The 18,393-nt window shown below is 38.9% G+C and overlaps 1 protein-coding gene across 8 annotated transcripts in view; it reads right to left on the bottom strand.

The window, feature by feature from the left end:
* ADK (adenosine kinase) overlaps positions 1-18,393 on the bottom strand; it is a 488,464-nt gene that overhangs the window by 447,942 nt on the left and 22,129 nt on the right. Inside the window, exon 1 of one of the 8 annotated variants that reach the window (XM_029245244.1) lies at positions 14,440-14,648. The exons of 5 other annotated variants lie outside the window; for them this stretch is intronic. In XM_029245244.1, the coding sequence (XP_029101077.1) occupies positions 14,440-14,453 (14 nt within the window). In that variant the 5' untranslated portion in view covers positions 14,454-14,648. Of the gene's footprint in view, positions 1-13,698; positions 13,721-14,439; positions 14,649-18,393 lie in introns of those variants that run through there. 2 more of the 8 variants (XM_029245238.1, XM_029245243.1) reach the window with 2 other exon arrangements.

Raw genomic sequence — 18,393 nt, 5'->3', positions numbered from 1 at the left:
GCAATTTCCCATTGGTATCTAGTTTGCTCAAGCTATCCTCCAGTTGCCTCCATACCAGTTACCCTCCTCACCATTTGGAGATTATCAGTAATATCAATAGGACTGATACCCAAAAGTTTCTTTAGGAGAACAAGGTATAGCCTACAATTATAGTGTAAAATGATTTAGAAGATTGAATTACAGTCTCTTATTAAAATCACAGATTGGGCAACTATGGCTGAATATGCAATTAGGAGAAATTTGTCCCTTTGTCTATTTAAAGAAAAATGATGGGGGAGGGATAAAAGACAAAGCATTTATTTATTCACACGGGCATTTGTAATCAAAATAAAAGTCTAATATAAAAAGAAAATAAGTGCTTAGAAAATGAAGGATCAACAGGCAGATACAGTAAAACGTGACCATCATTTCATTAGGGACTTCTCTGCCTGATTTGTGTATTATTAGTCAAACAATAAAAACTCTTAGAACTTGTTTATTTTTCTTTAAAAAAGCACAGGGGAGCTGCTTGGTTGTTTCTTTTTATTCACACTTTTTAAGTGTTCAGTTCAATATATACAGTAATGTAACCACCACCAAAATCAAAATATGAAACATTTCCATCATCACAAAAAAATATCCTCCTGTCCCCGTGTCAGTCTCTCCACCCCCAACTGGTCCCCTCTAGGTTTTTGGGGTTTTTTTGCGGTACGCGGGCCTCTCACTGTTGTGGCCTCTCCCGTTGCAGAGCACAGGCTCCGGACGTGCAGGCCCAGCAGCCATGGCTCACGGGCCTAGCCGCTCCACGGCATGTGGGATCCTCCCAGACCAGGGCACGAACCCGTGTCCCCTGCATCGGCAGGCGGACTCTCAACGACTGCGCCACCAGGGACGCCCCCCTCTTGGTTTTAAGGAATGTAACTGTGATACTTCTTTTTAAGAAGTCAGTCCTTTGCACATCTCCTGCATTCTCAAAATAGTTCATAACACTCTATTTGAAAATTTATTAAAAATAATATTACCAAATTAATTCAACCTCTCTGGGCCTATGGTTTCTACAAAGAATTATGGGGGAAAATGAGCACTGAATCACAATAACCTATGGTTTCTACAAAGAATTATGGGGGAAAATGAGCACTGAATCACAATAACCATGTTTAAACTCATTCCTAAACTTATTTGTCCAACAAAACCTTTGCTTATGGACAAGAATATGTAAAATGTGATTCAGAGCTCCGTGTGTAAAGGACAAAAGAGGAAGAACTTATACACTGACTACTGTTCCTCACTGCAAGAAGTACACAGCATGTGTACCTGATGAGAGATGCTGTCAAGTTGGAATTGTCCGGAGCCTGTGTGGAACCTGTTGCAGCCAACAGTGGCTAAGGTAAGAGGTGGGGACAATAAAATTTAAAACAGCAGATAAAAGGTGTCTTCAAACAGTAAGTTAAGTAAAAACTATACAATTATTTCCAAAAGCAAATAGTTTAAACTACTCACGTCGTTTTCCTCTCCATCACTGTACGTAAATGAGAAACTATTATATGATTTCATTCTAATATGACAAATTAACTTTGTTAAAAACACTAATTCTTCAAAATGGCTAGTTTCCTAAATACAAACTAGGGTCCACGCCAGTAAATACTGTATCACCCTTCTTAAACAATGAAGATACTATTTAAGTAAGCATTTACTTTGAACTTGTCCTATTAGATGTGAACAAGATGGGGGCTGGTCTATGGCCAAAAACTATGACTAACCCATACTAGGATTATTATTTTGTTCCAAATGTTAGCAATGTCTTTTTCCTGGAATGGATGCTAGGATGAAAGAATCTGAATGACTTTTTCTTTCTTTCTTTTTGGTCAGTAATTTTGAAGTGTCTCATAATTCAGGCTCCATCCAACATAAACCTATACTATAATTATTATTTTGTTAGACAACCCACAAATACTATACACTGACATAGATATTACGTAAAAGATCCTGAGAAAACTTTGTCTTGTTTATTGATATATTGATATTGATTAGCCCTCTGGTCAGCAAAAATATTTAGTTACATCTGGTGCCAGAATAAACACTATTGATGAGTGTCCTTAACTGTTACAGCAATCATCCCCTTTTTAAATTCAGAAAACTCAACTTTATATGTGATTCCTCTCTCTCCATCAATAAGCACCATTCTTAGTAGTAACTGCATCTTCCTGGTTTGTTCCAACAGTTCATCTACCAGGAACCCCACAACACCCGACTGGCGCTGCCTTTAACTAGGTCCTCTACAGACCTTGCCTAAATTCCTACACTGCTATTTTTTTAGTCACAATAAATTCTGTACAATATCACCGAATTATATTATTTAAACAAATAATGATATTTTTCCACTTAAAAGTTATTCCCCTTACAACTATGTAGAGGATAAAATACAAAAGCCTTTTTAAACATAAAGGACATTGAGTCTAGCTGGAACCTACAATATTTCATCAAATCTGAGATGCCATGAATCATAAGATTCCAACTTCCCATGGAGATTGCAAGGCATAAATGCATCTGAGAGATGTTAAAATGTGAAGAAATGTGCATATTACAATCACTGAAATACAGTGCCTCTCTAACTTTATCTCTCACCATTCTAACACATACAATCCATTTTCTAATCATAATACCTCACTGTGCCCTGAAAAAGACTGACTGTAAGGTCCTTCCCCTATACTTCTGTGCCTAACAAACGCCCATTCACCATTTTAAAATTTCTCGTATGCCAGCTCTCTTAGAAAATCTTTTCTGCCCAACTCGTACCTAAGGATTCCCATGTAAAAGTGTACAGGCTGTCCCCTGGACAACTCCAAAGGGTGCAGTTCACAATGTGAATGATAGCTCCTATAAACTAAGGCACTGCTGCCCACCTCTTAGTTTTACTCATTCCTCCTCCCTAGGTTCTGTTAAGTTCCTTGATGAACTTTTAATCAATTTTAAGGGTTGCTTTGTACTTTATCTCAATCAATTTATCTCAACATAAAAGGTAAAGTTTTTTTTTTTTTTTAACCTTAATTACATTTGTATTCTCAATGGCTGGCATATGATAATCACAAGGGCCTTGAGGTATTTTTCGATTCCAGGTTCTAACTTCTATCAACAGGCTGCTGCTTATCTCAGGCTCCTATAGATCAGGACTGGGTCTAGAGTAAGGCTAAATTTTAAAGGTACTTACGTCAAAGGTCAAATAATAGAGCACTAATTCAAAATAGGTTGTAATAGAGTTCCCTGATGGCCTAGTGGAGAGGATTCCAGGCCTTCACTGCCGTGGCCCGGGTTCAATCCCTGGTCAGGGAACTGAGATCCCACAAGCTGCACAGCATGGCCAAAAAGAAAGCAACAACAACAACAAAATAGGTTGTGGTAAGTTAAAAATGAATATTGCACTTCCTAAAGCAATCACCAAATGACAACACAACAAGGTATAGCTAAAAAACCCAATAGACAACATAAAATGAAAAATTAAAATATAGTCAATTTAGAAAAAAAAAGCAGGAAAGACATAATAACACATAGGATAAATGGAAAACAAAAGATGGTATACTTAAACCCAACCATATTAGTAGTCACACTAAACGTAAATGGATAAACACTGCAATTGAAAAATAAAGACTGTCACACTGGATTAAAAAAAAATACCATTTACTAGAGATACACTTTAAATATAAAGACAGAGAGAGTTTAAAAACAAAAAGCTTGGATAAAAAGACATACCATGCAAATATTAATCATAAAAAGCCTACAGTGGCTATATCAATATCAAACAAGGCAGACATCACCAGATATAAAATGATTTCATAAAAATAAGCAGGTCAGGGCTTCCCTGGTAGCGCATTGGTTGAGAGTCCGCCTGCCGATGCTGGGGACGCGGGTTCGTGCCCCGGTCTGGGAAGATCCCACATGCCGCGGAGCGGCTGGGCCCGTGAGCCATGGCCGCTGAGCCTGCGCATCCGGAGCCTGTGCTCCACAGCGGGAGAGGCCACAACGGTGAGAGGCCTGCGTACCGCAAAAAAAAAAAAAGCAGGTCAATTCACCAAGAAACAAAATAAATGCCTTCAAAATACTTAAAAAAAAAAAAAAAAAAAACCTGAGAGAAACACAAGAAATAGACAAATTCACAGTCTTAGTTAATTGTAACACCCCTCTTTTAGTAGTAAAACAGACAACACAAAAATAAGTTAGGGAATCACACTACTGGATATTTATCCTAGAGAAATGAAAACTTAAGTTTACACAGAAATGTGTACACAAATGTTCAAAACAGCTTTACTGGTAATAGTAAACAATTGGAAACAACCCAAATGTCCTTCAATAGGTAACTAGGTAAAGAAACTGTGGTACACCCATACAATGGACTAATATTCAGCATTAAAAAGGAATGAACTATGATACAACTTGGATGGATCTCAAAGGCACTGTAGTGAGTAAAAATAAAAGCCTTATCTATGTGTTACCTACTGTAAAATTCTATTTATATACCACTCTCAAAATGACAAAATTACATTGACTGAGAACGGATCAAGAGTTGCCAACTGTTAAGGCTGGGGGGGAGGGTGTGACCATATAGGGATAACACAAAGGAGTTTCTTTGTGGTGACAGAACAGTTTAATACCCTAATTGTGTTAATCTGGAATCTGGACATGATAAAATTTCGAGGAACTACACACCACCACCATGTCAATAAAAGACAGTGTATGCAAAGACTGGTGATATTCTAATAACATCTATAGTCAACTTAATAGTACTATACCAACATCAATTTCCTGGTTTTGCTAAGATACTGTGGTTTTATAAGATTTATCATTGGGGGAAGTTGGGTGAAGAGTGCATAGGAACTCTGTACTCTTTTTGCAACTTCTTGCGAGTCTTTCAAAATCAAAAAAAAAACAAAAAACTTGTAAAGTATTTTAAGAGAAAGAAAAAGTAAGAATATTTTTAAATGTTTAAGAAACAATTAGGGTGATAACATCAGGAATGGCAGAATAAAGGCCTCCAAAAATCCTCTCTTCCATAAAAGCAACAAGAACACTAGCAAAAAAAGTCAAAATCAACACTTTCAGAACTCCACATATTAACCAAAGGCTTGCAACACCTGAGGAGCATTTATTCAAGGGGAAAAAAAAGGCTGAATCTCAGTAAAAACAGCAAGCTTTGTGGCATTTTAACTTGCCCCATTCCCATCCCCCCTAACCAGCTCCAAGGCAGCCTTAAAAGCAACAGCCCCAAAACACAGTGGAAACCAGGGGCCTACCAGCCACTGGATGAGCTGGAACAGAACTGGAGCTCTTTCAAAGCCCCATTTTCAGAAAAGTGCTATTATTTGAGCTTACTGGCAGTTACCCGAAAAACTCCTACTCCAAGATTTCTCATTATTTGACCTGACTCAGAGTTTCCCCAGTACTAACAGCCTTTTCCCCCCGGGGCATTTGTCAAAAACAATCGGCTGCAATTGTTTAACACCCCAGCCATCTGAAGCAGTTGAGACAAACAAGCAGCTAACCAAAAAATCTTAAAAGGAAAAGTGGGGCATGAGATATCCATAAGGGGTTTTGAAAAGTTCTGAATATGCCTGAGAATCTAGGAGACCATGTATTATACATGTGCCCTGGCCTGTGGGCATGCTCAAGAAAGACCTGAAAAGGTACTAAGCAATCATCTCTGAGCATGAGGCTCTGCACAAGCAGGAAACAGAGGCTATGGCAACATTGTAAGCCTGGCTGGGCACTGAAGGTATGCCTCATCAAGCACATACAGCCTCTCGGCAGATACTGCTAGACAAAAACAAGTATTGGCAAGAACGCAGAAAAATTGGAATCCACATTGCTGGTGGAGACATAAAATGATGCTGCCAGCTTGACAAAAAAGTTTGGCAATTCTTCAAAAAAATAAACATAAAGTTACCATATGACCCAGCAATTCCACTCCTAAGTATATACTCAGGAGAAATTAAAACATGTGACAGGGCTTCCCTGGTGGCGCAGTGGTTGAGAGTCCGCCTGCCAATGCAGAGTACACGGATTCGGGCCCCGGTCCGGGAAGATGCCGCGGAGCAGCTGGGCCCGTGAGCCATGGCCGCTGAGCCTGTGCGTCCAGAGCCTGTGCTCCGCAACGGGAGAGGCCCCAACAGTGAGAGGCCCGCGTACCGCAAAAAAAAACACAAAACATGTGACATCACAAAAACTTGGACATGAATGTTTATAGCAGCATTATTCATAACAGCCAAAAAGTGGAAATAAAAATATCCATCAACTGATGGATAAACAAAATGTGGTCTATACATACAATGGAATATTATTCAGCCATAACAAGGAATGAAATACTGATACATGTAACAACATAGATGAACTTTGAAAACATTGTACTCAGTGAAGGAAGCCAGGCACAAAAGCCCAAATATATGATTCCACTTATGAAATGTCCAGAATATGGCAAATTCAAAGAGACAATGTAGATTAGTGGTTACCAGGGGATGGGCAGGGGAAATGGAGAGTAACCACTAACAGGTATGAGGCTTCATTTGGGGATGATGGAAAAGTTCTGAAATTAGATAGTAGTGATGGAGGCAAAACCCTGTGAATATCCTAAAAACCACTGAGCTGTACAGTTTTAAATGGTACATTTTATGGCATGTGAATTATATCACAATTTAATAATTAATAATAATTAGTTAATAATTAAGTAAATAAAACAATTAAACTAATTGGTATTTATAGAACAATACACCCAACAACTGCAATATTCATTTACTGAATAAACGATGTGTAAAACAACTACACTGAAAGCCTCAAAATATTGCTGAGTGAAATTAAAGACTTTAAAAACACATGTAGGGCTTCCCTGGTGGCGCAGTGGTTAAGAATCCACCTGCCAACACAGGGGGCACAGGTTCAAACCCTGGTCCAGGAAGTTCCCACATGCTGCAAAGCAGCTAAGCCCGTGCACCACAACTACTTAGTTAAAAAAGTACTGAGAGGGGAACATTTTATATATGAAATGCACGTTAGAAAACAACAAAGGTTTAAAATCAATGGTCTAAACTTCTAACTCAAAACAAAATGGAAAAAGAGTAAATTAAATCCCAAAGAGCAGAAGCAAGAAAATAAAAATATGACAGCAAAAATAAACCAAATAGATTAAATAAATGAATGAATGAATGAAACAGAAAACTATTACCAAAATAGAAGTTCAACAAAACCCAAATCTGGGCTTTTGAAAAGATTAATACATTTGATAAACCCCTAACAAGACTGATCCCAAAAAGTTAAAAAAAAAAAAAAAAAGGCATGGGAGGAGTACTAATACCAGGAATGAAAAAGGGGACATAAAACAGTTCCTACAGGCAGTAATAGTATACTATGAACATCTTTTTAACAATCCAACAATTCTGAAAAAATTTCTTTAAAAATGCAGCTTAGCAAAACTGACACAGGAAAAAATGTTAAATCTGAATACTCATTTATCATTTCTTTAATAAGAAATTGAAATTTGTAATTTAAAACCTTTCACCCCTTCATCCAAAAAATATTCCAGGCCCAGTTGGCTTCACTGCTAAATTCTATCAAAAATTTAAAGAAACAGCACCAAGCTTACAAAGCTACAATAATTAAGAAAGTGTGGTATTGGTGTAACAATATACAAATAGGTCAACAGATGAGAGCAGTGAGTCCAGGAAAAGTCCTACATCTATCTAATCTGTTGACTGAAAATCCTTTTGAGGAAACCCTTACACCGTAGCAAAAAATCAGCTTAAGATGGATCTTAGACCTAAATGTGAAGGTTGAAACTACAAGGCTTCCAGAAGAAAACATAAGGAAGAAGGAAAGATTTCTAAGAACCCAAAAGGTAATAAACAAAATCAATCAATGAATTCAATTTCAAATTTTAAAACTTCTGCTCCCAAAAGACACACGAAAATGAAAAGACATGTCTCAGGGAGAAAATATTTGCTACATAGGAAGGTATGTATGTTTGTTTGTAATATCTAACAAATAGCTTATATCTGAAGTATCAAAAGAATTACAAATCAGCAACAAAAAGACAACTTATATTTACAAATACCATACTTACAAATATGGGTAAGACCTGAACTGGCAGTTCTAAAGAAAAGATAAGCAAATGGTCTGTAATCAATTAGCAATCAATGAACTAAAACTGCAATGAAATGTAACTACACGTCCATCAGAATGGTTAAAATCAAAAATGCCAAACACTGTCAAGAAAGTGGAGTAACTGGAACTCTTATAACACTGAATGTTTAAAGTATCTTGTTTTCTATTTTAGAAAACAGTTTGGTGGTTTCTGAAGTTAAACATACATCTACCCTAGAACACAGCAATTCCACACCTGGGCATTTACCCACGTCCACACGAATGTTCATGGCAGCTTCATTTACAATAATCAAACCCTGAAAACAAGCCAAAGTCCATCAACAGAATTGTTGCTATATCCATATAATGGAATCTTACTCAGCAGTGAAAAGGAGCAAACTATTAACACACACATCAAAATGGATGAACATCAAAATTGTTACTGAACGACAGTAATCAGATAAAAGTAATCAGACGCAAATAGTACTTACTGTATGATTCCATTTATGTGAAGTTATAGAATATACAAAACTAATCTCTACTAATAGAAGCCAGAAAATGATTGCCTGGATGGTGCAGGGAATGAGACTGATTGAAAAGAGGCAGAAGGGACTTCCCTGGTGGTCCAATGGGTAAGACTCCGGGCTCCCAATGCAGGGGGCCCGGGTTCAACCCCTGGTCACGGAACTAGATCCCACATGCATGCCGGCAACTAAGAGTTCGCATGTAGCAACTAAGAAGTCGGCATGTAGCAACTAAGAAGTCGGCATGCTGCAACTAAGAAGCCCACATGCAGCAACTAAGACCGGGTGCAGCCAAAATAAATAAATACATACATAAATAAATAAATATTTTTTAAAAAAGAAAAGAGACAGGAAAGAACTTTCTAGGAGATGAACATGTCTTGTAAGTTGTTCTGGGTGGTGTTTTACACAAATACTTTTTTCTTCCCCAAAATACAGTGAACTTAGGATCTGTGATTTTACTATATATGAATTATACTGTTGGTATTTTTTTTTAAAGTAAACAAACTAGGAAAATATTTGTGTCCCTTAGGCTATATAAGGCCAGTCCTTCCATTTAAGCCTGTGCATACTGGCATGCCTTCTTGCAAACTCAAGGAAATAATCTCTTCCCTCTGTCCAGCATCATCTGTTTTTTCACTTTCTACTGGATCATTCTTTTCAGCATACAAATATGCTGAAACTCCTGCCCCTCCTTCCCAGAAAACCTCAAAGACACATATATCTCCAACTATTATTTCCCTGCTCCCCATTACAGTAAGAACACTTCTAAAAGATTGTGCTATTAAATAGCAAGGTTCCCTAAACAAGATAAAATCATTAATTTAAAATTCAACTTTCAGGAGCACATGTGAGACATACTAATGACTAACATTTACATAGCAATTTGCAGCTTATAAAGCATTTTTATGTATGTTATTGCCTTTAAATCATCACAATAACTCTGTAGTATAGGTATTGCTATTATCTGTTTAAGAGAAACAAAAGGTTCAGCAAAGTTCTATAACCTGCCGAAGGTCAGACAACAAATAAATGATGCTTAACTTCAAATCATGTGCTTTCTTGTTCAATATACTACTCTGAGACAGTAAGAACTCTCAACACAATAAAAATGTCCGACCAATGAAAAATATCCAAATCTAGCCAAAATAAGCTAATATTCCATCATCTTATGGTCGTATTTCAAGTAACATTTCAACAACCAAAATCTACTACAACAAAATTATTATAGTGTGTAAGTAGGTGACTAGATAATTTATTATCCAAATGGGATACTTTTGAGAATAAAGGAAGAGCTATTAATAATTATGCCAGGATAAAAGGCATGATCCAGGACTGTGTTGGACAAACTGGGACATATGGTCATCCTATTTATAAGCCAGCTATGCTATGTGAAAATAAGAATTCAGACTTACATTTTATTACAGTATTTTTTTAAATAACGTTTTAAAACCGAGTAGGTACGAAGAGGTAAATAGGCGTGATTGTTAACCAATGTTACAGGAAAGGGTTAACATTTAAACAGTCTAGACATTTTGGTTCCATTTCATCTTTGACAGTTCTGCTTAATATAGCAATACTGTGGCTGGAAAGATTTGGAATTAGAAAACCTTGTATGCTTTTTCAAACACAGATGACCTATTTATAAATAAGTATTAACAGCTGACATTGCAGTTCTCCAAAGGAAGGGTTCCTGCTTTAGTTCTTCAAAATATTTCATAAACGAAACAATTTCATTTTATTTTAAAAATTCATTAGCCTCACTAAGAAGTCTCATGCCATAAAAAAGTTTGTACAGTAATATGAAATTTATAATTCTTAAGACACAAGTCCTGAAAGTGAGTTTGAAAATTCTGTTTAAAGGCTCTAAAGAAACCAAATCAACAAAACAAGGCAGTTTCAGTCTTAGCCAGAATTTAGTCTCGATATGAATGTTCTCCATCTGAGTGGCTTGGCAGATCCTACTGGATGTACCTCAAAGTCTTGAGTGTTAGGAGAAAAATACCCTAGGACCCCACCCACAGCCCACATAAATTTCCCAATGTAGACTTAACCCACAGAAGTGGTTACAGAATTATCATGTAGGGCAGTCATGTCAAGTCCCAGAATAGTCTTAAACCAAACCTGACCTGTCTGGGAAAGCCAAAGAATTGGGTTCCTCAGCTCTACAGCGAACGCTCTCCCTGTCTCCCTACCTCATTTTCCCAGTCTTCCCTGGCACAAACTCAAGCTGTAAGCAATGCCCAAAACCAGATGAGACATTCATGTCAGGAAGGCAATATTCATAGGAGTATTTTGAAATACTGTTGGCCCAGTGAAAAGTGCATAATGTAGGAGGTTAGGAGACCTAAATTCTCTCTTAAGCTCTATCATTGCCAAACTAGGATATATCACTTCACTTTGGGCCTCAAGGTCCAGTATAGAGAAAGAAAAAGAGTAAAATGGTGACTTCCCTGGTGGTGCAGCGGTTAAGAATCCACCTGCCAATGCAAGGGACAAGGGTTCGATCCCTGGGCGGGGAAGATCCCACACGCCACCGAGCAACTAAGCCCGTGCGCCACAACTACTGAGCCTGTGCTCTAGAGCCCGCGAGCCAGAACTACTGAGCCCGCGTGCCCCAACTACTGAAGCCCACGTACCTAGAGCCCGTGTTCCGCAACAAGAGAAGCCACTGCACCACAACAAAGAATAGCCCCCACTCGCCACAACTAGAGAAAAGCCCACACACAGCAACTAAGAGCCAATGCAGCCAAAAATAAATAAAATTTAAAAAAAAAATTAAGAGAAAAAAAGAAGAGTAAAATGCTCTCTAAGATTCTCTTCTAGTCCTGACATTCTACATTTTCCTATGTCTCCTGAATTTTAACTCAAGGGTCAACTTTCCTGTTGGGGCAATTAAAAATGTTTTATCATTTCTCACATGAAGACAAGCTGGAATCTGATATACATAATCTGATAATCGGTTTTACAGGCTGTAAACTCTTCATTAGTAATGGTGTAGTAGAGTAGAATACAAATAATAGTAAAAGTCAAAGAGACAGTCAAATTCTCCAGCCAAACTTATTCAAAGATTTAAAATTTTTTTTTAATTCTTTTGATTTAAATCATATTTAGGAATTCCTAATAGCTGAATGCTACACTGGAAAGGGCACTGAACTAGGTATCTAGAGAGCTGGGTTCTAGTTCAAGATATGCAACTACTTGTGTGAACCTTAACAAATCATAGTATCTCTTGGCTTCAGCTTCTTCAACTGTAAAATGAGGGAATTAGGTCAGTTCACTTCCTGTTTAAAATATCTAAGATTTAAACATTTATTTTCAGACGACACCATTCTCTAAGGGGACCAAATTGCTTTCAACAAGAAGAGAATACTCCATTTATAAAACATCTTAAAATATAAGAACACTTTCATATCTAACCAGCAACGCTGAGGAATACATATTTGTATCACCATCACTGAGTATTTCATTAAACAAATGTCCAGAGAAGGAAAAAAGAGAAAAAGAAGATCAGTAACTCAGAAAAATACCCTCAATTAGAACCTAGGTGTGTTGACCACTGGCCCTCACCGGTTTCCAATCCTATTGATGTATTCTGTGGTAGTCATTGCGAGGAGTCACATATTACTATATTTAGCAGCAATTATTTTAAGTGTGGTATAAAAAACAACAATGGACACGAAGTCAGATTTTGATAGCTTGGTGACCTTGATCATTCTCCTCACCAGTATTAAAAGCAAGTAAGCAGTACCCATCCTTTCGGCTACCGTTAAACTGGGTACAAAATGGGTATACGCCTAACATCACAAACGTGAAAACTAAAGGTATGACAAAACTGCATTAAATGCAGTCCTCACTGGGAACCAGCTGGTATCTGTAGGATTACCAAACCATTTTAAAACTGTCACCACATATATAGAGTTGCTTCAACTTCAGTAGTCTCCCTGCCTACTCCTAAACCTAAGTCATTAAGTTCCTTGGAGGACTACAGGAAAGCAAGAGAGTTACTACAGTTGTCTCTCAGAATACTCTAAAATTTTTGTTCACAGAAGCAGCTTTTTCAGGAAATTTAAGTAGTATGTTGTTTTTATAAAGGTATCATGCAGAGCACTGTATAATGGATATCTGGATTCAGTTCCTAACTCTGCCACTAACTGATTTTGCACAAGGCACTCAAGTCTTCTTGGTCTCAGTTTCCTCAGGTATAAATGTGGTAGCTGGGTTTAGATAATATCTAAAAATCTATTTTTGAGTCATGTCACTATAGTTGAAGTCTATGTAAAATGTAGACTAACATCTGAAGAAACAAGGATAAATGTAACTATTAGTAGTTATCTATCCTTCCACAAGTCAAATAAGGCTGGTATTAACCTTTGAATTTTCATACAACCACCATTCAACCCCTACCTTAAAAAATACATCCTACTGTCACTGGCCGAGCGGCAGAAGCTTTATATTTGGGTTTTTCTCCACTGAAGAGAAGCCAGGAATATGATGATGGATTAATATCGAGTCCACATAAGAAGTGTCCCTTAACATAGACAGTATTTGACCCACACTCCTAATTAGTAGCCGGGTACAATGATGGGAGTTGGGAGTGGGGAGAGGGAGCACTGACTAGGTTTAACAGCATAATCCTAATTCATCGTAAAATACTGTTAGCATTAAAAGCTAGACTTATATGTCCCAATACAATTTATTGTGAAATCTTTCCATGTTGATCTCCACATTTCAGTACCCCAATTCCTCCTTCTGCATAATGAGGTAAATACTCTTTGTGTTTACAGAACTACGCAATTTAAGAGAAACTGCATCCCAGTTCAGCACAGTTACGTCTTACTTTAACTTCCCTGAGAGTCAGGTTCTCAAGTCATTTCTTAAACACTGTGTAGTCAAATTCACCACTGAGAAACCATTAAATCACCACGACTTAGGCTGCTGGAAGCTCACAAACCAAAATTTAATTTTATTCTCTTCACATTTGTGCTGGGGCCTCCCTTTCTCTGGGACAATGAAGGCCAAGGTCTACTTTAAAAGAGGCAGTTCAGAACACTGAGTAAATAAGGCAATTTACCTCTTTTTATAGTTTCATCAGCATAAGGTAAACATTCAGTCGGTGCTACCCGCAGACATTGGACAGGGCCATTATCCTGTCGCCATTACCAAAAAAGAACCTTCCAAACTCTGGAAGAGCAATTGAAGGAAGGCTCTCTTTTATTGCTCTCATTGTATACCTACCACCTAATGAAACCCACATTGCGTGTGACTCTCAGATAAAAGTAGGTAAACAAATGGTACCTGGGGAACCAGAGTACTAATTCCAGTCATAAGCAAACATTTTTGGGACACACAATTTCACAACCTGGGGGCAATCTACCTGCATCAAAGGGCCAACTTTGCAGGTCTGCACTGGGCCACCAACGAAGTTGTCAGAGGGCATGACACGCGGACATGGACACGCCCTGTGCACGTCACACTTCCCCAAGCCTCGGGCTATCCCGGGGGAGGGAAAATAGCTACATTTTCACGAGAAACCCACTACGCTCACCTGCAAGCTTCAAACCCTGTAATCTGGGTAAGGGTCACCTCAGCGGTGCGGCTGCTCGCAGGGCTCCGCCATGTGCCTCAGCCCCCAAAACTTCTGAGGAAGGCAGAAATGACCATATGAAAAGTGCAGAGAGAGCCTCCAACATGAGGGGGACCGGTGGCATTGGGAGGCTCCACAACACCCAAGAGAAGGGGCGACAGTTCTCCGGCAGCCAGGAGGCTAATGCCCAGCAAGCGCGCAGTTTTGGCTGCCGCTCTGTCTCATTACCTGATGGCCGTCATGGCTTCACCTTCTTGCCCCACGCAACAGCGTTCGCGTCCGATGCTCTGCGTCCGCACGGGCGGCAGCAGCAGGTACCACAGCCACTGCTCCTGGGCTCAGGCACTCAGCGACGGGGAGCGCGTCCTCACATACCCGGCGCGCGGGCGGCCCCCGCTGAGCCGGCCGCACGCGCTGATTGGCCGAGCCCGGAAGGGGCGGGCGCTCCGCCACGGGCCCGCGACCCGAGACTAGCCCAGGCCGCCTCGGGCAACTGCAAGCCGCCCGCGCGTCTCGTGCCGGCGCGCGGGCTAGCGGCCTGGCTAGCGGGCGCGGTGGCCATCTTGAGTCCTGGTAACGGAGTTCCCCCACACACACTCCTGGCTTACGGGGCACGAGGATGGGTGCCCGCCTCAAAAATGGCCGCTCCGAAAGGCAACCGGCTTATCAGTCACATGGCCCTGTCTACCTCGGCCAGCCCAGGTCGCCTTAACAGGACTTGGGACAGGGACGGAGTCTGGGCAGTCTTCGGGGATGGGGTTTAACAGCCTGAAAACCCATCTGCAGAAAAGCAGCAGCCGCCTGGGAAAACTCAGCCCGGGTAGAATCGATCGCGTGGCAACAGCAGCACATGTCTTAATTCGAACTCGCAGCCTTTAAGAGTCAAATGCTGAGTCTTGTGGTCCCCAAACGTTTTTGAACTTCAGAAACACTTAAAACAAGTTATTTAATACAGAAGTGTCCACGGTCTCACTATAAACCTGTGAATCAGAACCTAGAAAGGTGAGGCCCATACATTGGTATTTTTAGCAAGTTCCCGGGTGATCCAGGTACACGTGTAAAGTTTTAAAACCTCTGGGCCAAACTAGCCCACTCAGACTATCCTGCTTGACACACTAATTGTCAGACTTCCTCACTTTTCTGAAAAGTACGAAGCGCTCTGAAGTAAGCATCTAATGCCATAGGGAAAAAATTGGAAGAACCCTAACTCTTGAAGCTAGCCTTACAATTTAGTGGGGGTTAAAGGATTTAAGAAACTGATTCTGAACTACTAATAAAAGGTAAAAGGCTTTCCTTGTGCAGCGGTTAAGAATCCGCCTGCCAATGCAGGGGACACGGTTCGATGTGTCAAGACCCAACACAGCCAAACATAAATAAATAAATAAAAAGACAGGTAAATCAATTCCAACTGCAGGAAGGGTAGAATGGAGGATAATCAGTAAACGCTTTATGACCTAAATAGCTTTTTTTATTCCCTCTTTATTCTCTGTGCAAATATTTATATAAACAGACCACAACCTCCAGTGGCATTCATTTACTAACCATCTGGATGGTGACCAAGTCCATAAGTGTGAAATCACTTACGTTAGAAACACAATCCAAGGCTTCCCTGGTGGCCCAGTGGTTAAGAATTCACCTGCCACTGCAGGACACATGGGTTCAAGCCCCCATGGGGGAAGATCTAACATGCTGCAGAGCAGCTAAACCCGTGAGCCACAACTACTGGGCCTGTGTTCTAGAGCCCGCGAGCCGCAACTACTGGGCCTACGTGCCACAACTACTGAAGCCCGCGCACCTAGAGCCACGCTCTGCAACAAAAGAAGCTACCACAATGAGAAGCCCCGTGCACCACAACAAAGAGTAGCCCCGCTCGCGGCAACTAGAGAAAGCCCGCACAGCAACGAAGACCCAACGAGCCAAAAATAAATAAATAATAAAGTAAATAAATTAAAAAAAAAAAACACAATCCAACATGTGATACTGAATTCTGCATACTGTGACTGAAGGAACTGAATTTTTATTTAATTTTAATTAGCTTAAATTTTAAAACCAAAAGGTAAAATATTTTTCCATTAAACACAATTTTGTTTTCATTGCACTACATTTCACCTTTTAACTGCGAAAAATTTAGCATCCAAACTGAGACACTGTAAATATAAAATGCATACTGAATTTTTCAAGACTTAGTACAAAAAAAATACAGAATATCTCAGTAATAAATTTTGTATTGATTACATGTTGAAATAATACTTAGCTACACTGGGTTAAATAAAATATATTAAGATTAATTTAAACTGTTTCTTTTTACTTTTTTAATGTGGCTACTAGAAATTTTTTAATTTTATGTCTTGCATTATATTTCTACCTGACAGTGCTGTTCTACTAAGTTAGCCTTGCTTTTTTCTTACCTATCTTTGCCCCATGACAGAATAATTATGCTCACTAAATGAAATTAGTAAAGACCAATTTATACAAATCCCTCATTCCTTACTAACCATCTGAAACATCAAGTATTCCAAAGGATTTCAAGTTTCCTTTGAAAATGCTTTTTGTTTTTTTTAGCATTTTTCTCTTTAGTTTGGAAAATCCTATCTAGAATGAAGCCATGTACTATAAATTTGATGTGTTCAGTCCATGAGTAAAGGCTATTAAAAACAGAGCTATACTTGGCTGATTGGGACTTTGACCAAATGTCCACAAGCAGAAGTAGTCAATTGTTCCTCTGGATTAAACAAGATCTGAATCAAAGCAGCAGCAGAATAGCAATTTGAAGCAGGGGAGACACTGACTAATTCAACGGTTTGCCTCCTCCTCTCATGGAAAATGTTAATAGATAACCCACATGAACTAAAGTAACACCAGGAATAATCCTTAGAACAAATTTCAAAACCTCCATGTAACTTTTAATATGGGATGGAGTATGGTGCTTTTCAAACTTTAATATACATACACATCGCTTGAGTGATCTTGTTAAAATAAAGGTTTGATTCAGCAAGTCTTTATGGTCAAGATTTTGCATTCCTTTATGTTCCCAGATTTTGCCAATTGCTTCTGGTCCGTGGGCCATGCTAAGTAGCAAGGTTGTAAAGGGAAGTAGCAAGATTGTAAAGGTAGCAAGACAGAAGTGACTTGGAACCCCTGCTTGACTTCCTGCATGACCTTGGGCTGGTTCTTAACCTATGTGTCCCTCGGTTTACACATTACATGCTTTTCAGGGCAATGGGAAGATTAAAACTTAATTCTAGTAAAGTCTAATAGAGTCCTCAGCACATGACATGATTATCACTTCGTTGTTACCACATTTCTTAAAATTACATCTCTGGGAAACATGATATGAAAGCTAACATGCACTCGGCCTTGTGAAAAATAAATGAACTTTCACACATGCCTAACATATTTTGTTGACTCCTATTTTTGAATTTTAACAAAAAACTAATCGTGGTACCAAAACAGCTAGATTTAAAACTTTGTTTTTTAACAGATACAGTATATTCTATGTCATTAAGGGACGATAAAAGCCTGCAATACTCAAATATTCAATCAAATTAAAGCCATATCACTTTCAAAGATTTTTAAAAAGCTACTTATTTTTGAGAAGTGACACTTTGCATCTAACAATCAAAACTTTGGTTTTTTTACTCATAATCAGTCAACACAACTTTCAAAAAGTGTATTACTTAAAATGTACTTAGGTAACAGTTCATTTCAGCAGGTACAGATACAAAAATGCTATTTCAGTAAACAGGGCTCATGTGTGATTGTTCTTTCAGAGTCAATCAGGTAGAGACAAAAGACATGTTTTTCCAAATAAAGGCAGCAGCTTTTTTAATTCACAGCACGTTCCTTTCCTCAGCCTTTCATGCTTTTTTTCTCCTCCACCCAATTTTTCTCAAACACACACACACACACACACACACAAAGTTAGCTACCGAGTAACCACTAAAAGACTCTTTCAATCAATTTTTTAAGCAATTTATTTCAATCCTATTCTTCACTTTAGGGAAAAGCAGTCAATTTGAATTATTAACCTTCATTAACTTTCTTCTAATTCAAATAGTTGAATCAAGATCAGTGGGTCAGAATAGTTTGCTCTTGGAAAGATAGATAAGTAAATATTCTATCTACTTTATCTAATCATGTGGTTAGTCTGCCACTAAAAGCACCTAGATAGCTAACGCCAAA

This window comes from Monodon monoceros, unplaced genomic scaffold (assembly GCF_005190385.1).
Source record: "Monodon monoceros isolate NGI ecotype Baffin Bay Population unplaced genomic scaffold, NGI_Narwhal_1 Super_Scaffold_4, whole genome shotgun sequence".
Lineage (NCBI taxonomy): Eukaryota > Metazoa > Chordata > Mammalia > Artiodactyla > Monodontidae > Monodon > Monodon monoceros.
This window is presented reverse-complemented; position numbering and strand designations above follow the sequence as displayed.